The 24373-nt window shown below is 53.0% G+C and overlaps 11 protein-coding genes across 11 annotated transcripts; 5 read left to right on the forward strand and 6 right to left on the reverse strand.

Moving 5' to 3' along the window:
* Positions 1–123: 123 nt before the first annotated feature.
* Positions 124–2118, reverse strand: GLN4 (Glutaminyl-tRNA synthetase; the record flags this gene model as incomplete). Its single annotated transcript, XM_056214129.1, has 2 exons — positions 124–1087; positions 1136–2118. The coding sequence occupies 2 exons, from the start codon at positions 2116–2118 to the stop codon at positions 124–126; spliced, it is 1947 nt and encodes a 648-aa protein (XP_056071396.1).
* Positions 2119–2758: 640 nt separating this feature from the next.
* N0V89_005353 (uncharacterized protein) lies at positions 2759–3646 on the reverse strand (the record flags this gene model as incomplete). Its single annotated transcript, XM_056214130.1, has 1 exon — positions 2759–3646. The coding sequence occupies one exon, from the start codon at positions 3644–3646 to the stop codon at positions 2759–2761; it is 888 nt and encodes a 295-aa protein (XP_056071397.1).
* Positions 3647–6457: 2811 nt separating this feature from the next.
* Positions 6458–7202, reverse strand: N0V89_005354 (uncharacterized protein; the record flags this gene model as incomplete). The annotated part of the gene is made up of 3 exons (XM_056214131.1): positions 6458–6491; positions 6548–6961; positions 7198–7202. The coding sequence occupies 3 exons, from the start codon at positions 7200–7202 to the stop codon at positions 6458–6460; spliced, it is 453 nt and encodes a 150-aa protein (XP_056071398.1).
* Positions 7203–7968: 766 nt separating this feature from the next.
* Positions 7969–10377, reverse strand: ssr2 (SWI/SNF and RSC complex subunit Ssr2; the record flags this gene model as incomplete). Its single annotated transcript, XM_056214132.1, has 3 exons — positions 7969–9501; positions 9550–10088; positions 10284–10377. 3 exons carry the CDS (start codon positions 10375–10377, stop codon positions 7969–7971), a joined length of 2166 nt encoding a protein of 721 aa, XP_056071399.1.
* A 432-nt stretch (positions 10378–10809) lies between these two features.
* Positions 10810–11958, forward strand: ETF1 (Electron transfer flavoprotein alpha-subunit; the record flags this gene model as incomplete). The annotated part of the gene is made up of 3 exons (XM_056214133.1): positions 10810–11112; positions 11162–11330; positions 11381–11958. 3 exons carry the CDS (start codon positions 10810–10812, stop codon positions 11956–11958), a joined length of 1050 nt encoding a protein of 349 aa, XP_056071400.1.
* Positions 11959–12855: 897 nt separating this feature from the next.
* On the forward strand, positions 12856–14592 carry TOK1_1 (Potassium channel; the record flags this gene model as incomplete). Its single annotated transcript, XM_056214134.1, has 3 exons — positions 12856–12971; positions 13286–13453; positions 13554–14592. 3 exons carry the CDS (start codon positions 12856–12858, stop codon positions 14590–14592), a joined length of 1323 nt encoding a protein of 440 aa, XP_056071401.1.
* Positions 14593–14684: 92 nt separating this feature from the next.
* Positions 14685–15895, forward strand: TOK1_2 (Potassium channel; the record flags this gene model as incomplete). Its single annotated transcript, XM_056214135.1, has 3 exons — positions 14685–14693; positions 14732–15381; positions 15442–15895. 3 exons carry the CDS (start codon positions 14685–14687, stop codon positions 15893–15895), a joined length of 1113 nt encoding a protein of 370 aa, XP_056071402.1.
* Positions 15896–16444: 549 nt separating this feature from the next.
* Positions 16445–16948, reverse strand: N0V89_005359 (uncharacterized protein; the record flags this gene model as incomplete). The annotated part of the gene is made up of 2 exons (XM_056214136.1): positions 16445–16645; positions 16700–16948. The coding sequence occupies 2 exons, from the start codon at positions 16946–16948 to the stop codon at positions 16445–16447; spliced, it is 450 nt and encodes a 149-aa protein (XP_056071403.1).
* A 1177-nt stretch (positions 16949–18125) lies between these two features.
* On the forward strand, positions 18126–20203 carry N0V89_005360 (uncharacterized protein; the record flags this gene model as incomplete). The annotated part of the gene is made up of 3 exons (XM_056214137.1): positions 18126–18255; positions 18314–18396; positions 18452–20203. The coding sequence occupies 3 exons, from the start codon at positions 18126–18128 to the stop codon at positions 20201–20203; spliced, it is 1965 nt and encodes a 654-aa protein (XP_056071404.1).
* A 483-nt stretch (positions 20204–20686) lies between these two features.
* Positions 20687–22088, reverse strand: N0V89_005361 (uncharacterized protein; the record flags this gene model as incomplete). Its single annotated transcript, XM_056214138.1, has 3 exons — positions 20687–21466; positions 21565–21993; positions 22050–22088. The coding sequence occupies 3 exons, from the start codon at positions 22086–22088 to the stop codon at positions 20687–20689; spliced, it is 1248 nt and encodes a 415-aa protein (XP_056071405.1).
* Positions 22089–22376: 288 nt separating this feature from the next.
* On the forward strand, positions 22377–23763 carry N0V89_005362 (uncharacterized protein; the record flags this gene model as incomplete). Its single annotated transcript, XM_056214139.1, has 3 exons — positions 22377–22660; positions 22714–22774; positions 22822–23763. The coding sequence occupies 3 exons, from the start codon at positions 22377–22379 to the stop codon at positions 23761–23763; spliced, it is 1287 nt and encodes a 428-aa protein (XP_056071406.1).
* Between the last annotated feature and the right edge of the window lie 610 nt (positions 23764–24373).

Here is a 24373-nt window from a genome sequence, read left to right on the forward strand (position 1 = left end):
TGCGATGCAAAGGACACATGTCGTATATTGCGCAGGATATCTACGCCACAGCTTTCTTACCAGCACCCCAATGCCCAACCATTCCATGTTAACGCCGCCTGATGAGTGATTCGGCATTACTTTCTATTTCGCCTTGTCTTCTCTCAAAGAAACAATCTGGTTGAGAACAATTTTGTCCTCTGTAGAGTCTACGTCAACACAGAAGTATGCGGTACGAAGGGCCTGAAAGCGGATGAGGTCGTCCGATGATCCGCTGGGGTTCAGAGTGTGTTCCTTTAGAAGACCCTTGATACCCGCTTCAATAACAGCATCCTCAAAGATGACTTCTGATTCCGGATTCAAGTCATCGGCCCAGCTGCCATCCTTCCAGTTGAGAGCATTCGGTGATTCCGACTTGAAGAGGGAGTTGTACTGGCGAGCTTTGACAGGGACGCCGGTAGCTGCATCTACCCACTGAATGTATGTCTTGGGCTTCTCTCCCGTGGCTTTGACAGCTTTAATCTCTGTGACTTTGCCATTTTCGTCTTTCGAGTATGATGTCGCGCGAATAGAGAAGGGGACGTTGTAAAGGCCAACAACCTTGTTAGGTGCGAGACGGAAGTAATTAGGATCGTCTTCTTCGCGGAAGTCGGCGCGGTCAATGTACACCTCTTTGCCAAGCTTGACCTTTCGCTCTCCAGGAATAGCCCCCTTCGGGTCATATGGTACTGTGATTTCTTGGTCGTCTTCTGCTACAAAGTCTTCGATGATGACCTTGATTGGATCTAGCACAAGCATCTGGCGGGCGACAGTGCGTTCGAGATGCTTTCGGATAGAAGACTCTAGACGAGGTGGCTGGATCTCAGTGAGTGCATCGTTCACGCCGAGCTCCTCAACAAAGTTCAACAAAGCCTTAGCCGGTATGCCTCGACGACGGAGTGCGACGAGTGTATACAGACGAGGGTCATCCCAGCCCCGTACTGAGGGTGGTATTGTCCTCTTCTCAACCGTTCCGTCTGCATTCTTCTTCTCTGCAACTGCGCCTTCAACGAGCATGAGGATGCGGCGCTTCGACAGGATTGTACCTCCGAGGTTGAGTCGTCCATACCTGGAAACATCAGTACTGCACGAGAATGTATGAAATCAAAAAGCTTACTCTCTCTGCATGGGACCTTTCTCTTCCGACTTCGGCACCTTCATGTCTAGTTGCTCCAACAGCCAGTCGTACGAAATCCGTGACTGCTGGAACTCGGTCGTGCATAATGAGTGTGTGATACCCTCCAGAGCATCGCAAATGCAGTGCGTAAAGTCGTACGTAGGGTAGATTCTCCATTTCTCTCCAGTCCGGTGGTGGTGGTTCTTATCGACCACTCGATAAGCCGGTAGATCCCACATTTGAGGATTGCCCTCATTAGGGTCTGTCAGGCTCTGCTTCATGCGCAGGTACGCCTCTCCAGCCTTGTATTTTCCATCTCGCATGGCTCGGAATTCAGCAATGCTTTCAGCAATTGGTCGCGTGCGGTGCTCGCATGCATATCGAGGGCCGCGGTTGTCCGGTCCACCACGCTGCATGTTGACTTCTTCGCGCGAGCAATGGCATACATATGCTCCATCCTTCTCGATCAGCTGCTCCGCCAATTCGTACAGCTTGTCGAAGTTGTCGCTGCTGTACGTGATCTTGTACGGTTCAAACCCCAGCCACTTGATTATGTCCAGGATGCTTGTGAAGTACTTCTCTTCCTCTTTTTCCGGATTCGTGTCATCGTATCTCAGGAAACAAACGCCTTTATGATGTCGCGCAAAACCAAAGTTTACTGCGATAGCTTTGCAGTGACCGATATGGAGGTAGCCATTGGGCTCTGGTGGGAATCGCGATCGAACATCTTTGGCGGGCTTCTCTTCGTACACGCGCTTCAACCAGCCTTCAGAGAAGACGCTGGCGGGTTCGGCGTTTGCGGGCTTCTTTTCCGCGGCTTTTGAGGATTCCTTGGGTCGCAGGGCGGCCTCGGCCGTGTGCTGTGCCTTCTTGGCTTTCGCAGCAGCTTTTTTTGCCGCCTTTTCGAGGGCGCGTTTGGAGGGTCCTTTTTCCTCAGCATCAGCTGGGGGTGCGGACGCAGTTGCTTCGGTAGGTTCTGCCATATCTAGCGGTTGTTAGACATTCAGAACATGGAGCGGGGTAATTGAGTGGAATTTTGGGAACCATGCTTTGAGCCAGTGACATTTAGAAGGAAAGAAACTCACTCGCTGCGTTCTTCTTGTGCAGAAGAGAAGCTGCCAAATTGTTCAGGTCTGAGAAACGTGAGTGGAGGACGCGTCTGGAGCTTTTTGGAGGGGCAGCTACAACTGACTCATACGCCACATTGCACCGCCACACCCGGCGGGACACTCTTTCCCGCTCCATCCTCCGACTGCTTCACGCATCACATCGGTTTCACTGGAATCTCGATATGACTTGACCACCTTTCTTCTTCTCGAGAGTTATTTGCTCTACTCGCCAATAGTGCCCAGTCTATAGCAAGCTCAAGATGGCTTCCGTCCGTAACGCTATGCATTCATTCGACGTCGTATGTTGCACCGGTTGACTCTACCTCGTAGATATAGAACCATAGGAGGTATGCGAAGCCTCTTGAGATGACACATCTTACTGCCATATGGAAATTCCTGGTTTGCAAAATACACAGTCATTAGCAGATTATTGTCTCAAACTGCCTCGACGCACGATTAGCCGATAACATATGCTTCATCACACAACTACGTCCGATGCTTTGATTCCGGCCTTCTACAGGTTTGGCTCCAGCCTCAGCCCCTCAAACTCCTCCGCCAAATCGTCAGGTACATAATCCATATCCCTCGGATCATCCCCATCCCCTTCATTCTCACTTTCCAACGCCTCCCGCCACACCTCCTCCATCTCCATATCCAACCCTGATACATCTTCTTCCAACCGCTCCTTTTGCAACCTCATATTCCTCACCATCTCCGTATTATCAGCCACCCACCGCTCATGCTCCACCCACCGCGCCGCACTGACCCTTCGCGCACTGGCTACACTCCTGCCCGCTGGATACGCATTCAATCCCCCACCTTCCTCGATCCAGACTTGCAATAATCCCGAGCAGAAAATCTCCGCGATGGCTGCTTGCTGTGGGCGGAAGATGAGATAGACGATAAAAGGCTGCATACGGAAGAGTTGCGAGAAGGTGCCGGCCTGGTGGAGATAGGTGCAAATATCCTCTATGAGGTTCATAACGTAGTTTGAGGATTGGCGGTGGCGGTGCTGGGAAAGGCGGATGTGCGAGTTGACAGAGTAGCCGCATTCGCTGGGTGAATATGGCAGAGGCTGGTCGAGGGCTACGGGAGGGACCTCGGCTGCACGCCTTGCCACGCCCTCGCAGAAGCGGATGAGGGTCTGGACATGCGAAGGCGAGCGTTGTACTGTCCACAGATATTTGTGGTGGCCGGTGGCAGTGGCGGAGCGGCGGACTGCTGGCGGGCTAATGTTATCGATCAACCAGGCGAGTTCATGATACTCGGATCCTGAGCTGAGGTATTGCAGCACTGTTTCTCTAATGACTGTGTATTGGTTAGCGGTTGGGGCAATGCCTTGCTCGTCGACTAGGTGGTGGATGTAGATTGATGGCTGGCAATGGGCTCGCTCCTGGATCATGGCATACTCATGCTGTAGCGAGGTGTCTGTTAGTATGCGTTTCGGGAGTGTGCCGTCTACTGCTGCAAGGAGGATTGAAGGGGCGGACGCGAGTATCAAGACACACTCGCGCATTACGGATGAGATAGAGGGCGAAAGGATGTTGCTGCCGGTATACTTAGGCAGCTCTCGCTCTAGTACTTCTGCGATCACTGGCTGATATCGCTGCTTATGGAGGAGTTGCGCCCATCGTCCGCGCTGCTCGGAGAGTGTTGGAAGGTGGATGCTTGGGCCTTGTTGAATCTCGGCGCTATAATTACTTGTGCGTGTTGTTACCATGTTGTTAATCTTTGTGCATAAGTGTAGTAGACATATGTGTTCTCGTAGATCTTCCAGTAAGAACACCAGGTCTTCGGTCGTATCCATCGTCTCGGTCACTCATCGTACCCTCACATAAGTTCAGTGCTCGAACAAATTTGCGCTCTTGACGTTAACACCGCTTCGATTCTTTGAGTCACATGCTTCTAGACCAGGTAGATGATGTGCTAATAGTGATCACATTCTTCAACGAATATTCATATCCTTCTTGATGATATCTCTCTGACTTCAACGCCCTCGAGACCCCCTCATCAAACCACTTTCCTGAAACTGGATCATTCATTCAAATGTTGTCTCAATTTGAAATACTTGATGTGATGGTCAAGTCATACACTATGAGAAATGAGTGGCAGCATTAGACGTATGGGCGCAGCTGAAGGGTGAAGCATGTAGGCCCAATGAATGATACAACGTCTAAACACGGCACCCTACAATGTGATACCTAACATTTGCAAGCGAATCTGTGACAGACTCAAACTGAGCTCAGAAATGGTGGCTGCATAGATTAACGAGTACTCTACAACACAACCCACCTCGTCGGCTTCTCAAATCCTTCTTCTCTACGCAAAAGTGGGATGGGATCCGCCTACATTATCTTCCAACCCGCACAACTTCGTCTCTAACTTTTTGATACTTTCCAATATTTTATTCATGCCATCAGTAATGCCACTCTGCTGCGGCATTTCCGCCTCCAACGCCCTGTTCCTCTTCCTCAGATCCTCGATCGTAGTCAAACACTCACTCATCGGCTGTTCTTGCGAAAAACTCTGCAGCGTAAGGAGGCTTGTTTCGCGAATCGTGGGATTCGGCTGCAGCCTTTCCAATGAGACAACACGCCTGTTTAGATCCATCACCGCTGGCTGCGTCACTTCCAGCAAACGCGTTGGCTTGAAAGTTTTGTAGTTGTAGATTCGTATGTCGGAGATGTGGTTCGACTTGATGCAGCGATACGCAAGCCACTCGTTTTCGTGACTGTTGTTGAAAGGGCCAGTGAGGCTGATGCCGAGGACGGGAGCGGCCTCGGAGAGGCAAATGTAAAGTGTCGAAGTCCATGTGTTCCAGGCAATTGCGTCGTAGGAATCCAGATTGGAGGATCCGGGTACTGGAAATTGGCGCCGGGTGGGGTCCGTTGCCCAGGTCGTATCGATCCAGATCGGAATTCTGACATGTCCAGACGAGGTTGGCGGAGTGTACCATGCGGGCTTCAGGCCAAGTTGGCTAGAGTCTATTGTAGCCTCATGAACCTCCTGAGCCCGTGTCTCAAGCGGCGCTTCGTGAAGATGATACATCATCCGGCTGTCCACGTCATCTGTAATATTCTTTAGTATGTAAATGGAAGTCGCCTTACCAGAAGCAGACCTTTATCCGTGTACAAAGAGATGAATGGTGATCACCCAAATCGGTTACCCCACTGCAAGTGTTTCTGGATTGTATCTTTGCTCAGATCGCTCGGTTTGTAGGTCTCCACTGCGTGGGACACCCGCCTTGCCTGATACCCCAAATACAGGTGATAATGTTCCACTCGCAATTGGATATCGTCCGACTTCTGAGATCTTAATGCGACGAATAGATCCTTCGGTGAAGTCTGATCGGTTGGGAAGGGAATAGGATCGTAACGTGTGGAGGACAAGTCATGCTGGACACGGTAGAAGTATTCAGGTATCTCCATCCTAGGAGCATCACCCGGCAAAGGGTCCAGCTGACTGTGGGAGTTGGCACATGCTGTTCTAAGGGTGAATGGGTGTACCTACACAGTCATTCTGCTAGTCTGGATCTTGTGGCAAGGATTGTAGAGGTGTTGTGTTTTGATGTGTGAGAGGATGTCGTGGGACAGTCGCTGCCCGGACTTTATCAATGATCCAGTACCATGGTTTCACAAAACCCCGATCATCAAAGCCAGTAAAGATAGAAACAATGTGAATCCGAAATCCTGGATGGTGCTTGCCTTGCGGGAATTGTCGCTTTCCAGAAGGAGTTATCACGCCCCTCTCTTCAGATCTATGTAATGCAATGCAACTTCTACGCTCTGTATGCGCCTGAGCGGAATCCTGTCGCAATTGGCAGCAACATTGGCATTAATTGGGTTTCATAGTAGCTCATAATACCCCCATCCATGGATAACGCGCTGTCACGTGCAGGTGGTCTGAAATTACGTCGGTCAAGCTAATAGTCACTTGAATATCTAAGAAGATTTAGAAAGTGTAGACTCGATATGTACACAGAACTAGACCGTAGCGCCCATGCTCACGCGTGCCAACATAGTCCATTTCAATCATTCGGCCGAAAAGAGTTGAGAGATGTGTGTTCGCATACTGGTACCGCGGGAATACTAAGGAAGCAAACGTCCGTCCGTCGAAATCTTCAAACTACCGTCAAGAACTCCAATTCGGAATCGTGGGAATCTATTGGAATGGAAGGGGAGGACAGGAGAAATGGCGCAGAAAGAGACGCCCTCTACTTCTTCGGGGGGTACTTCTTGAAGAAGTAGCTGATGATTTGTTAACAACCTGAAACCTCGGGTGACGAAAATGCCCGAGTACTCACTTGGAAACGTAGTAGTCGCCAACTGCGAAAAGTCCAACAACACCAGCCCAAGCACCAACGACTTTCCAGCTCAGCTCGTCTCTAACGTACTTCCTGTATGCGCCAACACCTAGGACAGTCCCCAGAATACCGACGGTCACAGCATTGCCTAGGACAACAGGGTTGTCTGCGTTCTTCTTGGCGATGCCGGCATCCTTCTTCGCGCGCTCCTTCGCCCTGTCCTTCGCGGCTTCGGCCTCCTTAGCGGCCTCCTTAGCCTTCTCCTCGAACTCGATGCGCTCGGCTTGCGTATCCGTCTTTACGGATTGCTGCTCAAAGTCGGAGGGAACGGAGGAGACGTGGGGGGAGTCGACGTCGATGAGAGAGGAGACGGAATCCTCGGAACGCTCAACAGTGGGAGGAGCAGGGGCGCGACTGCGTTGTGATTGTTAGATAGAGTGCAACAAGAAGATTGGTGCGACTTTGCTGGCGCGAGATAAGAGCTCCGCGAGCTGTCTAACAACGCGCCATCGATCTGCGACCACGGAACTGAGTAGAATAACTTACGCCTGCGACACTGTTAGCCCCAAATCACTACGACCAGCTTCTCCCAACGTGAACATACCTCTTCAGGGCTCTGCTTTGGGCCCTTGGCAGCAACGTCGGCGTACGACATATTGTAGCGAAGCTCTTGTCGCGGGTAGAGCTTCAAAAAGTGTTTTGTATACGCAGCGCAAAGCGATTGAGGCTTTGGGAGGAGGAAGGGAGATGCAGCTGCGGGTCTTAAGGAGATCGTGTGATGGAGGAGTGCAGGGACAGCAGGGTCGGACCTCGAAGCGAAGCAAAGCATGTGAGGGCTGCTGCGCATACGTCATAGGAAGCGCATCAAAGCCATCCTTGCCAAGGCACAACGCGTCGAGCTTGCGAGAACAACACGACCAACACGTGAAGCTACGCGATAATATGGCAAATCGATATTACAAGAACTATGTTCGAACAACGTTCGATTCGAACAAAGACAAAGACTTCGTCCTGAGATACACGTCGAACCTTGTTGCCAGCGTTCAGTGAATGACGGGAAAACCCGGACACACCTCCTACCTCTTCTGTATTTAGTGTACCAAGAACCGGTGCCACGAACAGAAGCACGATGTCTTGCTTTCAGTATAGAAAGTGAACGCAGATAGCAATAAGCAATAAGCAATACTCAATACTCAATACGAACCAAACAAACAAAGCTGTATCATCGTTCAAAATACTATACAGCAGGTCCTCTGGCTCCAAAAAGGCCAAGGTTTGTCCGCCTGACTATCTTATGTCGCAAAGCCCAGACCAGACTTTCCAAAAACGCCCGGAACGCCACCAAGTACGTCGTGACATGAATCGAACAATCACTCCCTCGACGCCACACGAACTCCTTGCATGCTACACTCTGAGTGAGCCTACAACTCGTGCTTGCCAAATCCTTCGGCGCCCTCTGCAATAGGCTGCACGCTGCCATCCACACTGTCCCTCTTCACACCAACACCCTCCTCGCCCTTGCCAACACCGAACAGTGCAATAGCATCGGTCAGCGCCTTGACAGCATCTTCGGGGCTCACGGAACCGGGTAGGCCAGCAGGTCCACCAAGGGTGCTGCTGATCTTCTTGGTCGCCTCCTCCAGCGCGCGAACCCGTCGCTGGAAATTCAATCTATCCATGAAGAGCTGCTGACGACGGCGCTGCAGATCGCGACGCTCAGCAGCATGCAGCTTCTCGAAGTCGTTGAAGTGCTGCATCTTGAGCTGCAATTTCTGTGACTGCAGGTTCACTGCACCAGAGACAAGGCGCGTGATGTGGCGTTCCTCATGCGAGGCGAGTGCAGCGGAACGGGCTGCAGAGAGAGCGAAAGGAAGCGTAGCGAGGGGGTTGCTCTCTTGAGGTTCGGCACTAACAACAGCTCGCTCTGCCTCAGCGGACTGTGCGGTATCGACTTCCATAGCATCTTCATTCTTCACTTCACCTTCTGCTGCTTTCTCCTTTTCCTTGCCCTTATCGCTTGTACCAGGTTGGACGTTGTTTATCTTATCGTTGAGATCTTTCCTCATCTGTGCAACGCTGCGGCTGGCAGCTACAGCGACTTCTGATACATTGGCTGGTGCCAGTCCTGCAAGGAAACCGACGACACTCAGAATAGGGTTATCGCCGTGGAAGATTGGCAGGCGGCCTTCTTTGAGATATTCCAGATCACGAAGGAACTTGGTTGATGGGGCACCTCCTTCTGACTGCGTGCCTTCTGGTTCGGCGTACTTGCTATCGATCTCAAGCTGCAGGAACTTCATCACACACTGTTCGCGTGTCTTTGTCATGACGTGATCAGCGACACCGTTCCAGTCATCGTCGCACATTTCCAGTCCTTCGAGCAACAACAACAACTCCTCTTGGGTCCAATTGTCCTCAACATCGGGCGTGGGTGGGTAATCTCCTCGGTCAACCTTCACGAAATCTTCCGAGTTTAAACCTCGGGAGTAGTGCTTGTCGACCACGCATCTCGGGCAAAGCTCTTCTCTATTCTGGCGGCCAGGCACATCCGAGGTCTTCGTGTGGTGGTAGTAAAGGCGGCTGCAGTCGATTCCGCAAAAGTGGCAGATGACCTTCTTCGCTGGCTCCCTGGTCTCTTTCTCGAGCTTTTGCAGGTCGACCGAGCCACCAGCACCGTTGCTCGCACCCTCACCGTTCGCTGCCTTGTTAGGCTCGGCGGAAACTTCCTTTCCGTTCGACTCGTAGATGTTTCGCCCCACTAGAGTTTTGGTCTCAGTCTTTGCGGTTGGCTGCTGGCTAACGGCCCGCTCGGTTCCGGCATGCGGCTTTCCCTCGGTGACTTTTGAGTTTGGCGCAGGCTGGAAAGCTTGCAGACCTCGTGGAGTGTCGACCGTAAGACGAAAATGGCTGGTTGTCGGGGGGCCGATGTTTGATGGGCGCTCTTGAGGGTCGACCTGTGCTATGTTAGACGACGCTCATAACTACGAAAGTTTCCGTGTTACCTGGTAGTTGATCAATCCCCACTGTTCCAAGAACGCATGCACGCGCATTATGGCGCACACATCGCCCGCCAGATTGCGCCGGCATGCGGTAACAGTAAGGTACTCGTCAGGGTTCAAGCGGTATGTGTTGATCATAAAGTCGCGGTAGTCGCGGTACACAGCAGGTGTCTTGCTGCGATTCCGGCCGTTGAAGAACTCTGGCAGGGCCTTGCTCTCGCGACGGTCAATGTAGCGCATGTCGAACCATGTCGCATAGCTGGGGATAATGGTCGCGTATGTCTGGGCAACGAGATGGGATCGCGCAGTGGCCTGGAGATTTGCCTTTGCCTGCGCATCGGGGTCTGCAGCGTCTCCGTCCTTCTCTTTCTTTGCATCCTCGACGCCGCCCATCTCTTCGTCATCCTGGCCGTCTGCATCTTCGGCCTCTGGTCTGGGGCCATCTGGCGCATCGAGCGGGTTGTCGGACACGGGCGCAGGCGTGGCCGTTGAGGGTTCGCGCGATGTCTCCTTGATGGCTGGGTCGTCTAGCATCGAAGTGTCTACAAAGTCGCTTAGTCGTGCCAAACTCTCGGGTGAAGATCTGTCATCTCCAAGCTCAAAGCCATCTTGTGGGGTGTCGTGTGGGGATTCGACATTGAAGAAGTCAAATCCGTCAAGATCCATGGCTGGCGTTCAGGGAGCGCCGGGCGCGGTGACAAGAAGAGCAAGTAGAGTACCGTGTCACAAAGACTTACCTTGGTCATCTTGGGCGTGCGATTGCGCCTGTGCGGCACTCTCACTCGCAACGTCTGGGGCCGCAGTGGGAGTGGCAGTCGCGTCGTCGGCCATAGCTTCTTCAACTTGCAAGTTGGGGCGTCTCAATCGCAATGAATAGGGTGGGCGCAAGTCGCAACAGGAGCGGAAGCTGCGCACCGGATGCGAAAGCAGTTAAGAGCGCGACGACGGGGGGATTTGGTAATGAATGTGGGGTTGCTTGGGATGATGCGCTTTGGTGGTGGCCGTCGCGAGTCGACGCGATACTTTTCCGCTTAGCAGGTGGATGCGCCCTAGGCTGTGCCCATCACGTGAATGCTCTTGGCTGCAGCGCCGCCCTATGCAATCATCTGGACCGACCGGGGATGGCTTGCAAGCCGAGGTGTTCGCCTCAAGCTTCCGACGCTGGCCAGCTTCATGCTTCTTTACTGAGCCTACGTCCACAAACACCACTCTCGAGTCGGGATCCTTGATATTGCTGTGCGATCACTGCAATTGAAGCCCGCCATGTTCTCAGTCGCCCGTCAATCCGCCCTCCGGCAGGCGCGAAGTCAGCTCCGGTTGTCGCAACCCGTTACCGTTCCACAGTACTCTGCCCTCGCCCGTTTACTATCGACATTGGCAGTCCTCGAGCAAAGAGATGGGAAGCTCAATCCTGCATCGCTTTCTGCCATCACTGCCGGTACCAAGCTCGGTGGCTCGATAACAGCTTTTGTCGCCGGAAGTGGGGTGAAGTCAGTGGCCGATGAAGCAGCCAAGGTTAAGGGCATTGAGAAGATCGTATACGTCGAGAACGGCGCGTACGAGAAGGTACGTGCGAACATCGTTGCATGCGCGCCGTTACTGATTGTTGCTTCAGGGCCTGCCCGAAAACTACGCTCCGCTGCTCGTCGAGAACATCAAGAAGGGAGGATACACACACATCTTGGCTGGACACTCAGCGTTCGGCAAGAATCTTCTGCCTCGTGTTGCTGCCCTTTTAGATGTGCAGGCCATCTCGGACATCACCGCGATTGAGAGTGAAGACAGTAAGTGGGGGCAATTGCTAGTTTACAACGTCTACTAATGTATGTCACAGCATTCGTCCGACCCATCTACGCAGGTAATGCCATCCTTACCGTACAGTCATCCGACCAACAGAAAGTCATCACCGTCCGCGGTACAGCGTTTCCTGCTCCAGAGACCGAAGGTGGATCAGCAGCCGTGGAAGAAGGTGTAGACCCCAAAGCCGAGAGCATTTCGGAATGGATATCCGAAGATCTGGCCAAGTCGGATAGGCCTGATCTTGGTTCAGCAGAGAAGGTCGTATCAGGAGGCCGTGGTCTTAAGTCAAAGGAGGAATTCGACCGCCTCATGCCTCCGCTGGCAGATGCGCTTGGCGCTGCCATTGGAGCCTCCCGCGCCGCCGTTGACAGTGGCTTTGCCGACAACAGTCTGCAGGTCGGACAAACGGGCAAGAACGTTGCGCCAAAGCTCTACCTCTGTGCCGGCATCTCAGGCGCTATCCAGCATTTGGCTGGTATGAAGGACAGCAAGGTCATTGCCGCCATCAACAAGGACGGCGATGCGCCTATCTTCCAGGTCGCAGACGTTGGTCTAGTTGGCGACCTGTTTGAGAAGGTACCGGAGCTCACTGAAAAGCTCAAGTCGCAATAAGCTCGCTTTTGATGACGATGATAGCACACTGGGTGCCGATGGAATCCACCTTGGACACGGCTACAACGCAAATTGCTGCGTGTCGTACAAGGATGGGCTTCACCAAGACAGGGGCAAGCGATGATCGATGATCATGTGCTGCGTATGTTACTCTGCATCTACGCGCGCAGCAGATATCCTGCGGCACTGCATGGATGGTTTACGTGGTGTCCAGAATCCTGCGGTCTACCTATGGTGTAGTTCTTGTATATACTCCCTAGATGTTAAGATGTAAACGCTTTAGCGCACGCGCGGCTTAGTGATTCGACAGGCGTTGTACTCCTGGCAGCTCGTGATCAGTCATGCCGCTCCATAATGAGCGATGTGTATCTGCGTCCAATTGGGCAAAAGCTTGTAGAAGCTTGTTCCGTGGTGACGTACGGCGCTAGCATTTCACGGTCGCGCAACGATTCCCTGCCAGATCTGCCGACTTGCCTGCGCCGATCGTTCTACCCGCGCCTGCGGTAACTTCCGATTCCAACATTTGTTCTTGTACGTGCATTCTGCGATAGTAACTCCAACCTCAAGCCTGGTGTCTAGCGGGTTTTCGTATCCTCATCCACATTCCTAATTATCCTTTGTTCCCTCTCCAGCCCCGTTACTCAGCACAGCATTTGATCTGTGACCGCCTACAAGTTCTACCGGGCAACTTTATTGGGCATTTACGTATTGCTTTGACCGACTCCGTGCACACTTCAAGGCCCCTGTCAATAAGGAACCCTCTCAAGCACAGCATTGTAACATGGCTTCTGGACATCGGTGACAAAACGACGGCCGCTTCCTTACGTTCCGACAATGACATCCGTGGCTTCGAGCCGTCCACATGAAACGCCTTATACTCGAACAGAGCAACCGCCAATGTCTGAGACCCAAAACATTCGGTGCAATGGAGAGCAGGTAGAGGTTCAAGAACCGCTCACAAAGAAGAAAAGCCGGTTGATGTTCTGGAAGAAGTATGAACAAGGGGAGAAGAGGTATGTTGATTTCCGGAAGTCAAACACAGATCCATCGTTCTTTGTATGAGATATGAGTTCAAAAGATATAGCTAGAGGACGCGGTGGAGTACGGTTGGAATTAATATGGGATAAGTTGGGGTGAACGCGACGCAAAACAAAAAAAAGCTCCAGTTCCTTACAATCGTGTACAAGGCGGCATTAACGGATGAATCTTCTATGTGAAAATCAGGTTTGATGGTATCAGGATTGTCGCGTTTTTTAAGTCTTGATTCACTGTATTGAGTTCGTTGCTTTACTTGCGAATTCTCCAAGATATACTGATTTCATTGCAGTGACTGGTGGTTTGCCTCCACTGGAATACCATTACTGGCCGCGACTCTTGGTCCACTCGCAAACGTTTCATCGCTTGTTGCCCTTGTCACTTCATGGCGTATGGACGTCTACATCGACGGTCAATTTGTGTCGGAGATTGAAGGGAAGGCTTTCGCGGATCCGAGATGGTAAGTCGAGAAATTGCGATAGGCCAAAGCTTTGAATAATATCGGCCATTGTAATGCGTATACATATCTGACTTTACACGAGATACTAATGTAAATCCAGGTGCTATTACTTCAACGTAGCCTCCCTCATCTGCGGCTTCCTGGGGAACTTGTTTCTCCTCTTCAACTTTACCCAGCGGATCCGATACATCATCGCCCTACCAGCCACCATCATCCTCTGGTACCTCGCCACCGGCTTCCTCATAGGCATCACAGCAAGCATGGAAATCTATGCCCCACCCGATCGCCCCTACCAAACCTATACCCAAGGCTTCTGGTACGCCATCGCTGCAGCCTCATTCTACCTTCTCTGCTCTATGCTCCTTATGATCAACATGCTCGGCTACTTCCTCGGCCATTACCCTGATAATTTTGCACTATCTGACTCCCAGCGCACACTCATCCTACAAACAATGGTGTTCTTCATCTGGCTCGGCGGCGGCGCGGCAGTCTTCATGAAGATTGAAGACGACGCCGGGGAAGGCTGGGAGTACGCCGATGCATTGTACTTCTGCGATGTGACCGTCCTCACGGTCGGTTTTGGAGACTTCTACCCTACGACCGATCTCGGGAGGGGCATCGTATTTCCTTTCTCCGTCGGTGGCATCATCACACTGGCCTTGATCGTGAGCTCGATATACAAGTTCATGCGCGAGCTCGGCGAGGAAAATATCGTCATGAAGCATACCGATCGCATTCGGCAGAGGACTGCTGAGCGCACCGTAACCACCTCCTTCGACCTCCGTCAACGCGAACACGCTGAGCATCACCTTATTCGAAGGCGCTCATTTACGAGAAGAGGACGTCCGAAGATCAGTGCTCCTACGGAGCCGAGGGTAATGCGGACGCCTATGGGGGAGAGAGTGAAGAGGGCAACGTTTGGGCCACTGCCGAATGCACTTACGCCCGGGAAGAATAGGAAGCAGCGATTGATTCTATTAAAAGAAGAAAGGGATCGCTTTGAAGCGATGCGTAATATTCAGCACAAGTCAAGGAAGTATAGGCAGTGGCTGGCGTTGCTGTTTTCGACGTTTGCGTTTGGGATTTTGTGGTGTATTGGTGCCGTTGTGTTTTGGCAGGTAAGTCACAGCAAGACGTGAAGTTTCACCTGCCGCGAGAACGTGCAAGATGAAGCTGCGGAAAACTCTGTTTGTTCTGTATCTCTTCAAATTTGTTTGTAAAGAGGCCGAATATGCCCTTGGTTCTATCGTTTGCATGCATACGCTGACTAGCGATCAGGCCGAGAAGAACGCCCAAGGCATGACCTATTTCAAAGCGCTCTACTTCTGCTACGTATCGCTCTTAACAATCGGCTATGGCGAGTTTCCCCCATCACGCGAAGCGCACAGTATTCATACTCATACCTCTGCAGGAGACCTAGCCCCCAAATCCGGCGCAGGCCGCTGCTTCTTCGTCATCTGGTCCCTCATCGCCGTGCCCACAATGACCATCCTCGTCTCCGACCTTGGCGACACCGTCGTCGACAAGTTCCGCCGTTGGAGCGACAAATTCGCTGACTTTACCGTCCTTCCTAAGCATGGTATATGGCGTACCTTCCTCGACAAGCATCCTTCACTCCTCAGACTAGTGGACTGGCTGCAGAAGCGGGCTGCAGACAAGAAAGCGAAGAAACGAGTAGAAAGGGGTTTCGAACTAGATAACCCAGATAAGCCGGTAGAGGATCCGAACTGGGATGCGCAGGTCAGAGATGGAGCTGCTGCTGAGGCGCAAATCCAGGAATCAGCAGTCAATGCGGATGATGATGCTATCACACCGACGCTGCCTGTGTTGGCGGCTGAGGAGGAGAAAGATGCGTTGGGGAGGTTTCCGGGCAATAAGTCTATTGCGCATCACATTGCGCTTTGCATCAAGCGCGTTGCTGCGGACATGTGAGTTTTCCCAAGATACAACACGAGCTTCAGAAATTCTAGATTTGCTGACCTGGGAAGGCACCTCCCCAAACCCAAACGCTACACCTTTGAAGAATGGGTCGACTTCGTACGGCTGATTCGCCTGACCGGCAACAAGACCGGGTATCGGGGTGACTCCGATGAAGAAGATGAAGAGGGGTTGGTAGGATGGGATTGGATTGGCCCAGATAGCCCGCTGATGAGTGGGCTGACTGAGAGCGAGTGGTTGTTGCAAAGGTTGTGTGAAAGCTTGGTCAGGCTGGCGAAGAAGCCGTATGTGCCTGTGGGCGAGCAAGAGCTGAAGCGGGGTGGGACAAGGGAGGACGAGGGAGTGGATGGAGAGGACTGGGTGGATGGGTGGGTGGGCGATGGGGAGTATGCCAGACATGATCAGAGGCCGGGTGGTGCTGCGGATGCAGAGTCGAGTAGTTCTGTAAGTGTGAAGCCTGGTGGAGTTAAAGCTGCCGAGGAAGGTGCTCGGCGAGTGACCTAGCGGAGGCAAAATCAATCCTGCTAATAACGGCACCCTGCTCTGCTCTGCTATGCTAGAGTGCTGGTCTTTTGCTGTGTTACCTCAAAATATTGATTACCAAAGCCGGCAGGCATTTCTCGGCAACCCCTGGTACTATGAATTCCTCTAGTATTGGTGCAGAGATAGTGAAGGATATATTTGGATTAACGATCAACTTAGCACAGCAGATGATGGCAGAACAATCATCCCCAACTTTTTGACAGCGAACACAGTGGCTCATGAATTGGAATGGCTCCACGAAGAATTGTGTCGTCCGTTTGGCCGTGACCTCGTTCGGTGGAAGTTTCTACAGCTGTACTCAATGACCAGGGCTCCAGTTGTTTTCATTTGACGCTGTCGCGTGTTCTTCAAACTTCCACTCGTTCTCGGCACTGTTCGACCCCACAGGTACATCTCCGTCGCCCAAAAGCACTCTGCGCAAACAAGATTATGCGGGAGCGTGCGGGGGTATATCCGAATCTTCAAGCGTGTGTTCTCCGCCTGTGTGGCAACCTGTCTCTTTTGCCCACCTCAAGCATTACCGCCACCACCGCCACCTCCGCCTCTTCCGCGACCCCTTCCTCGACCGCGCATGCCTCTGCCTCCCCTATCCCCACGGTGTCCGTCTCCGCGCCCGGCATGGCCGCCACGCCCACCTCTCGATGCCTGCTCCTTCGCCTGCTGCTCCTTGACTACGTCGACAATCTCATCCGGGACCCGTAGGTATTTTATCTGCCTGCTATCAGCGCCGAGTTCCTCATATTCTTTCATTCATCCGAGACCAACCGTGCTGCCCCTCACATATATCTCTGCTAATCGCCAAAACTTGTCGCCGTCCGCGCTGGTCTGTACAACTTCTTTGAGCGTGAGGTTCATCCACGTGTCGCAGTTGACGAGGAGGCCGTTTAGAGTTTCGCCGCTCTTCAGCTCGACTAGCATGGGGTGCCCGACGGCGGCTGTGAGGAGGCCGAGGGGAAGCTGCGGTTTGTATGTTAGTTGAGGCTCTGCGCCGAAGTGGTCATTGTGACGTACCATGGTGAAAGGGTTCTCCCAGCTCTTGTAGATGGAAAGGAAAGGTCTATGCGATCGCGTTTCAGGTGAACCAAGTCGAGAATGGAGGGTAATCTCATGCAATGGGAATGTGGCCGAGCTGCAGTTGCATTCAAGTGGGCTGTTTGGATTGCAGATTGCGGGAGAGAGCTCGGGCCATGTCTTGGCACTTCGCGTCAGGACTGCAGTCTCTACGCGTGGTCAATCAAGTATGCATGTGTACTACAAGTATTGGTATAGGTATTGCAGCTTCGTCATCCTCATGGTGATATTGTAGCACAGTAGGGAGTTGCTGTTATCGGTCGCGCCCAGCTCCTCAAGACATCAGACCACTCGTAGAGCGCGCGTCCTATCGATACCTACTGCTACGGGTGGTCAGCGCCTCGCTCTCCAACCATGCAACGCATCGCATCCCGAGGCTGGTAATCTAGAACAACATCCTTGCGAAACTTGAAACATTGTCCCATGCTCGCAGCAAGTTGTATACGCAAGCTGTGGGTTTGACCATAGCGGACAGAGCTTTTCTACCGTGGTACGCTTGGGACGAATGCCTCTATCCGATGGGGTTATCGGAAACGATCTTCACCATCCCTTTTGTATAGCTTGTCGGAACAGTCGGTCTATAAGGGGAGAATTAGACTTTGCCCGCAAGTTCGCCGATTCGACACGGCCACTGGCTGGATTAGCCTCTTCCACGGGTACGGGTGTTGGTAGGCGTGTGCCGACGTGAAGCGGAGGAAGGAGCAACCCACGAAAGGTGTTCGTTCGTGCTACATGGCCTCACACAACTGAACATTTTCAGCACAACACTACACCCTCCTCTCTTTTCTACAGGTGCATCGTCCGTTACTTTCCTTCGACAAAGTCTTCGTGTGTGAATCCCCACGCGCAGGGCTGAACGGCGAGCGGATGTGCTGCGCCCCGCTGCCGCTGCCTCTTTTGGGTCCTGGCTCCAAACGACACGCGTCCAGTCAAGTGCTGATGCTGGCGCGCCTGCGCCCCCATTAAACATCAAGCCTCCCCGAGTTGGCTGGTGCCTGATCTCAGTTCAGAGGCCAGCTTTGTCGTTCTTCGCTCGACAGCTGTTGCTTTACTGAGTCGCTTTGTGCAGGTGTGACCGACGTTCCTTTCTTCGCCTTCGCTTTTCTTTCATTCTCCAACCATGAGGTTCTCCAAGAAGAAGCTCTTGGTAGCCTGTGCCCGGGCCCTGCCAGCACTCGCAGCTGTTCTTCCTCCCGGGGGTGTCCGTTCAGACGTTGCACGCCCGGAGGGTAAACAGCTTTTGGATTTAGGTACGTCTTTATATCTTCCCACTTTCGCCATGTTTAGGCAGCTGCTAATACTACCAAGATTTACACGAAGACTATGCACAAGCGACCTTTACCGTTCCTTGCGCTGGTTGTCTAGGCACGAGCCATGATGACGAGTCCATCGTGAGGCTCCACTTCAGGCAACAAAAACTGACCCCACTGCTTACTTCTTCTCCAGGTCTTGAGTGTGAAAACCCACGCCAACGAAGAAGCTTGTGGTGTTTCCAACATCACGTTGAACGGAGCCTACCTTTCTCAAGAATGGAACGGTGATTTTGCATCTGGCTCCGGCTCCTACACTGGTGTTACCGATATCCAGGAGAATGCCTGGTTTCTCCAACACGACCTTGACCTGGAATGGGAGAGCGCATGTCTCCACGGCGAAGAAGAAGCCGATGACACCGCTCAAGTCTTGACAGTCAACATCAAATCCATCGATGGAAAGTCATTAAGCCTACCGTACCCCGGTTTCACCCTCTCGTTCAAGCAGGCTTCCCCACCGGAACTTCTTCGACTCCAGTCGACGCCCGACCTTATTGCCAGCTCTAGTGAACACGCCGAGTCTTGGCGCAAACCTCCTACCCATCTACGCCTTACCCTGCCCAAGCTTAAGGGTGTAGAGAGTTTCGAAACTTCGGGTCACTCGGAGCTTGAAGACGACATCCAAGAGCTGAAGGCTCTCGAAAAGGAAGCAAAGAAGCTCCAGAAAGCTATTGCGGAGAAGAAGAAGTACATTGATTCACAGGTCAGAAAGGAGGCACAGAGCTTCAAGGAGGAACTGCAGAACTGTGACAACCTGACCTGCGTTGCGAAGACTATCGCAAGTGGAGCTCGAGGTGCATGGAGGATCCTCTACGTCCGATTCAGACCCAACCACCATCATCACCACGGCCCGCCACCCATGGGTCATCCAGATGATGGCTTCCATCGGGTATGGCGACCGGGGAATAATAAGCAGGGCAACATCAAGATCGAGTCTGAAGGCGTTCCTCCACCTCCACCTCCGCCGCACCATGACGGGCCCGGCCACCCACCACCACCTCCGCCACACCACGATGGCCCTGGTCACCCACCGCCGCCTCCACCTCCGCCACACCACGATGGCCCTGGTCACCCACCGCCACCTCCACCTCCGCCCCATTCTCACCATGGTGCACCACGCATGCCTCCACCTGAGTCGCCATTCGTGATCGCTCTCGAGGTCGTTTTGGGCCTTTTGTGCTGTGGTTGCATCTTGACTGTTATCCGTCACCGCTGCAGTAGCCTCCGCACTCGCACAGAACGCGCTGCCGCGCGCGAAGAACGTCTGACTCGACGTGAATACCGCCGTGCTGCTCGAAGACATGCAATCAGAAAGTGGTGGCGCGGGGATTGGCGCGACCAGGAGCGCATGGAGGACTATGAGGAGAAACGCAGTCTCATACAGCATCAGGAGGGTGTGCTTGAGGAAGCAATGCAAGAGGAGATCAGACAACTGCGCGCGGCGCATGGCGTCGTGAATGATCTCGTCAGCTCAGCTGAAGAAGGCCGCGTTGTCACCTACCCACACAACTACTGCCCGTGCTCACGCTCACACCCTGTTCCCCAAGCACCGTTGTCCCCGTTGTCAACGGCTTCAACCTACCCGCCCACCTCTATCCCCGAGCTCCCGTCTCGTCCGCTATCGCGAACAGACAGCCTCCCGGGGTACGCATCAAGTTCACCGCCAGCTTACGAAGAGGATGAGGATGTATCCGATTCGGTTGCCAACGGCTTCAGGCACTACTCTTCTACTGATTCGACCACAAGCTCAAATTCACGATGGACGCCAGACTCCAGCATCATCGATGTGAGCCCGCGACCAAGCGCAGAAACACTGAGATACCCAGAGATTACTGAAGCCTCCGAGTTCGCCGAGACAACTGAGACGAATTTTGATCAGAAGAGCTAATCGCAGGCTACTTCATCTTCCCTTTATGCTTACGATGTTCTCAAATGGATGCGCCGCCACAATTTTGTTTCCCTATTGGCTTCGTTCATGTCATCCGGCTCGGTGTTGGTATGGCGTACAGATTCCCACAAGCTGTCTTTTCCTCTTTGCGTTCATGCATTGTACGATTCCTGTAGCATGATCCTCTCATACATCTCGCAAAAGCAACGAGCGAGAGGGAACGGGTGAGGCTTTGGCTCACCACTAATAATAGTCACTGTGATGTGATGTAGTATATATATCTATGTCGAAGTAGAGTAGACATGCATATGAATACAGGCCGCGGGTTAAGAACGCGGAGCCTTGAAACAACAAAAGCGTGCCTCCAGATGCTCTGTCTATTGTGTCCAATACAACGTAATGTACAAAATGGTCGCTCGATGCGATATCTACACATATGCTACAGTGCGCCACACCAACATCTCTCCCTGCAAAATCTTCTCTTTACCGTCTCCTCAGGTACCAGTTAAACGCCAGCTGTCCCGTTTCGACGTGGAACGGCGTCGGCACCTCCGAGAGACCTGGCCGTGCAACGGGATGCCTCAGGTACACCGCCGCACAAATGTTCTGGTTGACCTCCAAGTACCGCGGTATGAATGCAAACGCCGCCATATAGTCTCGTGGCCGCCAGGGGGTAGCATATGGGGCGGACGCATCACGCTTGTTCCACGCGGAAGTGTTTTCATGCTCCAGCTTCAGCTTCTCAAACGCATCCTTCAGCTTCTTCTGGTCCTCAGGAGACATCATCGGTGTGGCTTCTTCCTCGGCAGGCGCGGACGTCTGCGCTGCTCGACGGGCATTCAACGCATCTTTGAGGAACGTGAACTGGGTATCTAGCGTGGAAACGGTGTCGGGAGTAGCTTTGCTCCAGAGGCTCACGGCCTTGCGCACGGTCTGGCGGAAGGCGCGGAATTTCTGCTTGTCTTTTGCGCCGACGTCTTCGTTGAGGACGTGCTCGACGTCCACCATGAGGGACTGCATGTGCTCTTTGAGCTCTTTAGGTGTAGGCTCTTCGCGGGTAGCGATGGGTTCGGCCTTTTGACTGGGGTTGTGCGCGGGCGCTGGGTTCCCTTCGCGGGCTTGGGCACGCTCGGCGGCCTTTTCTTTGGCGACTTTGCGGGCGGTGGAGGAGCGGGATTTCTGGGCGCCGGTAGCGAACATGACGGATGAGGGCTCGACTTGAAACATGTCGCCTGGATTGAGCATGTATCCGGGGTATGGCATCTGTGATTGTTGTATTAGCTCTTGCAATGGGCCGCGTGTCTCGAGTTTTTGGTAGCTCATTCTGACATCAAATCTTAAGGGATAAGAGACCTGCGTACCTTCTTGCCGTTGACCCTAACCAGCCCGTGTACAACGAATTGTCTCGCCTGGCGTACGCTACTTGCGAACAGTGCTCTGAAGATAGCCGAGTCCAGTCGTCGCTCGATTGGATAGTATGTCATCTGCATATACGGCGTCTGTGGTGGTGTGCGCGTCTTATCATTCGAATCTGCGCCAGCACCTCGTCCAGCAGCCTGTTCAGAACCGTCGAATCTAGCCAAGTATCTGTGATCCATCGGAACCACCGCGGGTAGATTTCTCCTGAACAGACGCTTCCACTTCTTCTCCCGGATCTGCTCGCCGTGGTACGCGCGCGTGTCTGACTTGGCCGTCCATTTCTGTTGGAAGTATGTCTTCGTCGTTACATTTGGAGGCCTCAATTGTGATATGCTGTAGAGCGACCAGCGTGACCAGTCCTGTCTGACTTTCTATTGCCATGTCAGCGATATCCGGGCGTGATTTATCTGAAGTCCATTAGACTCACTAGCTTCTTTAGCGAATGAAACCTCGGCTTCTTCCTCATGGTGGGCGGTGGGCAATGGATGAACAATAGAAAGAGTCGAGTGCGTTATGTTCACCTGCGACAATACGGACACGGACGCTGGCTCGCAGCACGGACCAGCTTAAAAAATAAAGGCAGGAAGCTACCCATGCCCCCGCTAGTGTGCTGCGCGAACTCACTTTTTCCTCCCCACCACTAACATAAAGTTGAGATATATTTACACGTTTCTCGAGTATCTTCCTGCGCATAGCTTCAAACACCCTTTGATAACAACCCAATCGCGTATCGACAGCTGCACCGCAGCAAAAAATGGCCGACAACCAGCCCGCCGCCGAGGCGTCTGCGACCAACCCCGCCGAGGTCGAGGTCACCAAGAGCAACGAGTCCGCCGAAGTCCAGGCTGTCGCAAAGCCCGATGCTACCGCTGAGAGCGTAGATTCTGGCGAGAAGAAGGGTACCAATGGAAATGCTGAGGCGGGCAATGAGAACGAGTCTTCCACCAAAGAGAAGGATGACCGTTCAAATGGTCGCAAGTTCGACAACAGGCGCGGTCGCGGTCGAGGGGGTTTCGGAGCCAACAGGCACTTCCGCCAGTACGTCATCTTCGAATCGTTGTCCAAGAGAATCTCTACTCACATTTGCATAGGCGCAACGACGAGTTCGAGAACCTGCCCGAGTCGGATGACCCAAACGAGATCAGGCAACAAGTGAGTCATCGGCGCAATTGATGATGTACCTCTCCTAACATGTGCAGGTTGAATTCTACTTCTCTATTGCAAATTTGGCAACTGACAAGCATCTCTTCGAGCAACTCGAAGGCCCTCGCAATGCGCCCGTTTCAATCAAGCACATCAGCCAGTTCAAGCGAATGCGCCGCTTTGTGCCTTACTCCGCGATCGTGAATGCGCTCCGTGAGAGCGAGGACCTCGTCGTGATGGACGACGGAGAGTTCGCCGGCAATGGCAAAGAAGCCGTCAAGCGCAAGGAGCCCTTGGTCGTGCCCAAGCGGGACGGTGACGCTGAGTACCCGCCCACCGTCGAAGAGCTTTTCAACCGCATCTATAAGAAGAGTATGAACAAGCTCGAGAACTGCATCTATGTGAAGGGTTTCGCTGCTGAGGGTGAAGATGTTGGACAGATCCCGCTTGAGCAGTTCTTCCGACCCTACGGCTCCGTCATGGTCCGCAAGCGCCGCGAAGAAGATGGAACGTGGAAGGGTAGCGTCTTTGTCGAGTTTGACAACGAAGAGTCCGCGAACCAATTCCTTGCTCTTGAGCCCAAGCCGAAGTACAACGACAACGAGCTCACGATCATGTCCAAGAAGGACTACAGCGAGATGAAGTGCAAGGAGAAGGGAATTACTCCGGAGTGGCTCAAGACGGAGGAAGAGCGCAACAGCAGCGGCCGTGGACGAGGTCGTGGCGGGTTCCGTGGAGACCGCGGTGGTCGTGGAGGTCGGGGACGAGGACGCGGTGGACGAGGAGGTCGTGGCCGTGATGACCGTCGGGATCGTCGCGACCATCGCGACCGCCGCGACCGCGATGGCTCTGCCGACAACGATGATTGGAGGAGACGCCGGGACAACTTCCAGGACCGCGACCGTGATTCTAAGAAGCGCAGCCGCGACGACAATGAGGCCGCTGAGCGCACTGGAAGCCCTAAGCGCTCCAAGCTCGAGGTCAAGGAAGACGCGTAGAAGTAGAACATGCCTTCTAAGCACGTTCACATCACATCTGGCCACGCCTCCTCGACTCATCCTACGGACGAAGACTTTGTTCTTGCTTCGGTACGACTTGACATAATCCCAGGCATCTGCTTACGAGCGGTTCCGAATATGTGATTACGTTTTTCTTTGCATACTGGATCAACAAAAAAAGGCGTTGGTGGCATGCACATTCTATGGTTGTCTATAAGATACCATCTTCTTCGGGACGGACGAATCATCTTTCCATGTTTCATAGCATATTGGTATTCTATGCCACTGTATGATAGCTCATGGTCTCATATATGTGAGGGCGGATGAGTTCGAATAAAAACAAGCTTTCTCGACCTGCTGTTCTTAGGTTGAACGTTTCAGTTGATAGCCAATATCAGACTACGGGAGTGAATGCTTCTACCATAGTATCCTGTGTCACGCAGAGGTAACATCTGTACACGTGCACGATAGTCTGTAAACTGAGTCTACCGTGAACGACAAAGTAGCGCCTTGCGAGTCTCGTTCCTCGGCTCCCTCCATGCTTCTAGGAGCGCCACATGCAAGCTTCCGGTATCCGCGACTTATCTCCGAGGCACTTTCCTCGTTTGTA

The sequence above is a fragment of the Didymosphaeria variabile genome (genome assembly GCF_027946475.1).
Source record: "Didymosphaeria variabile strain IMI 356815 chromosome Unknown scaffold_4, whole genome shotgun sequence".
Lineage (NCBI taxonomy): Eukaryota > Fungi > Ascomycota > Dothideomycetes > Pleosporales > Didymosphaeriaceae > Didymosphaeria > Didymosphaeria variabile.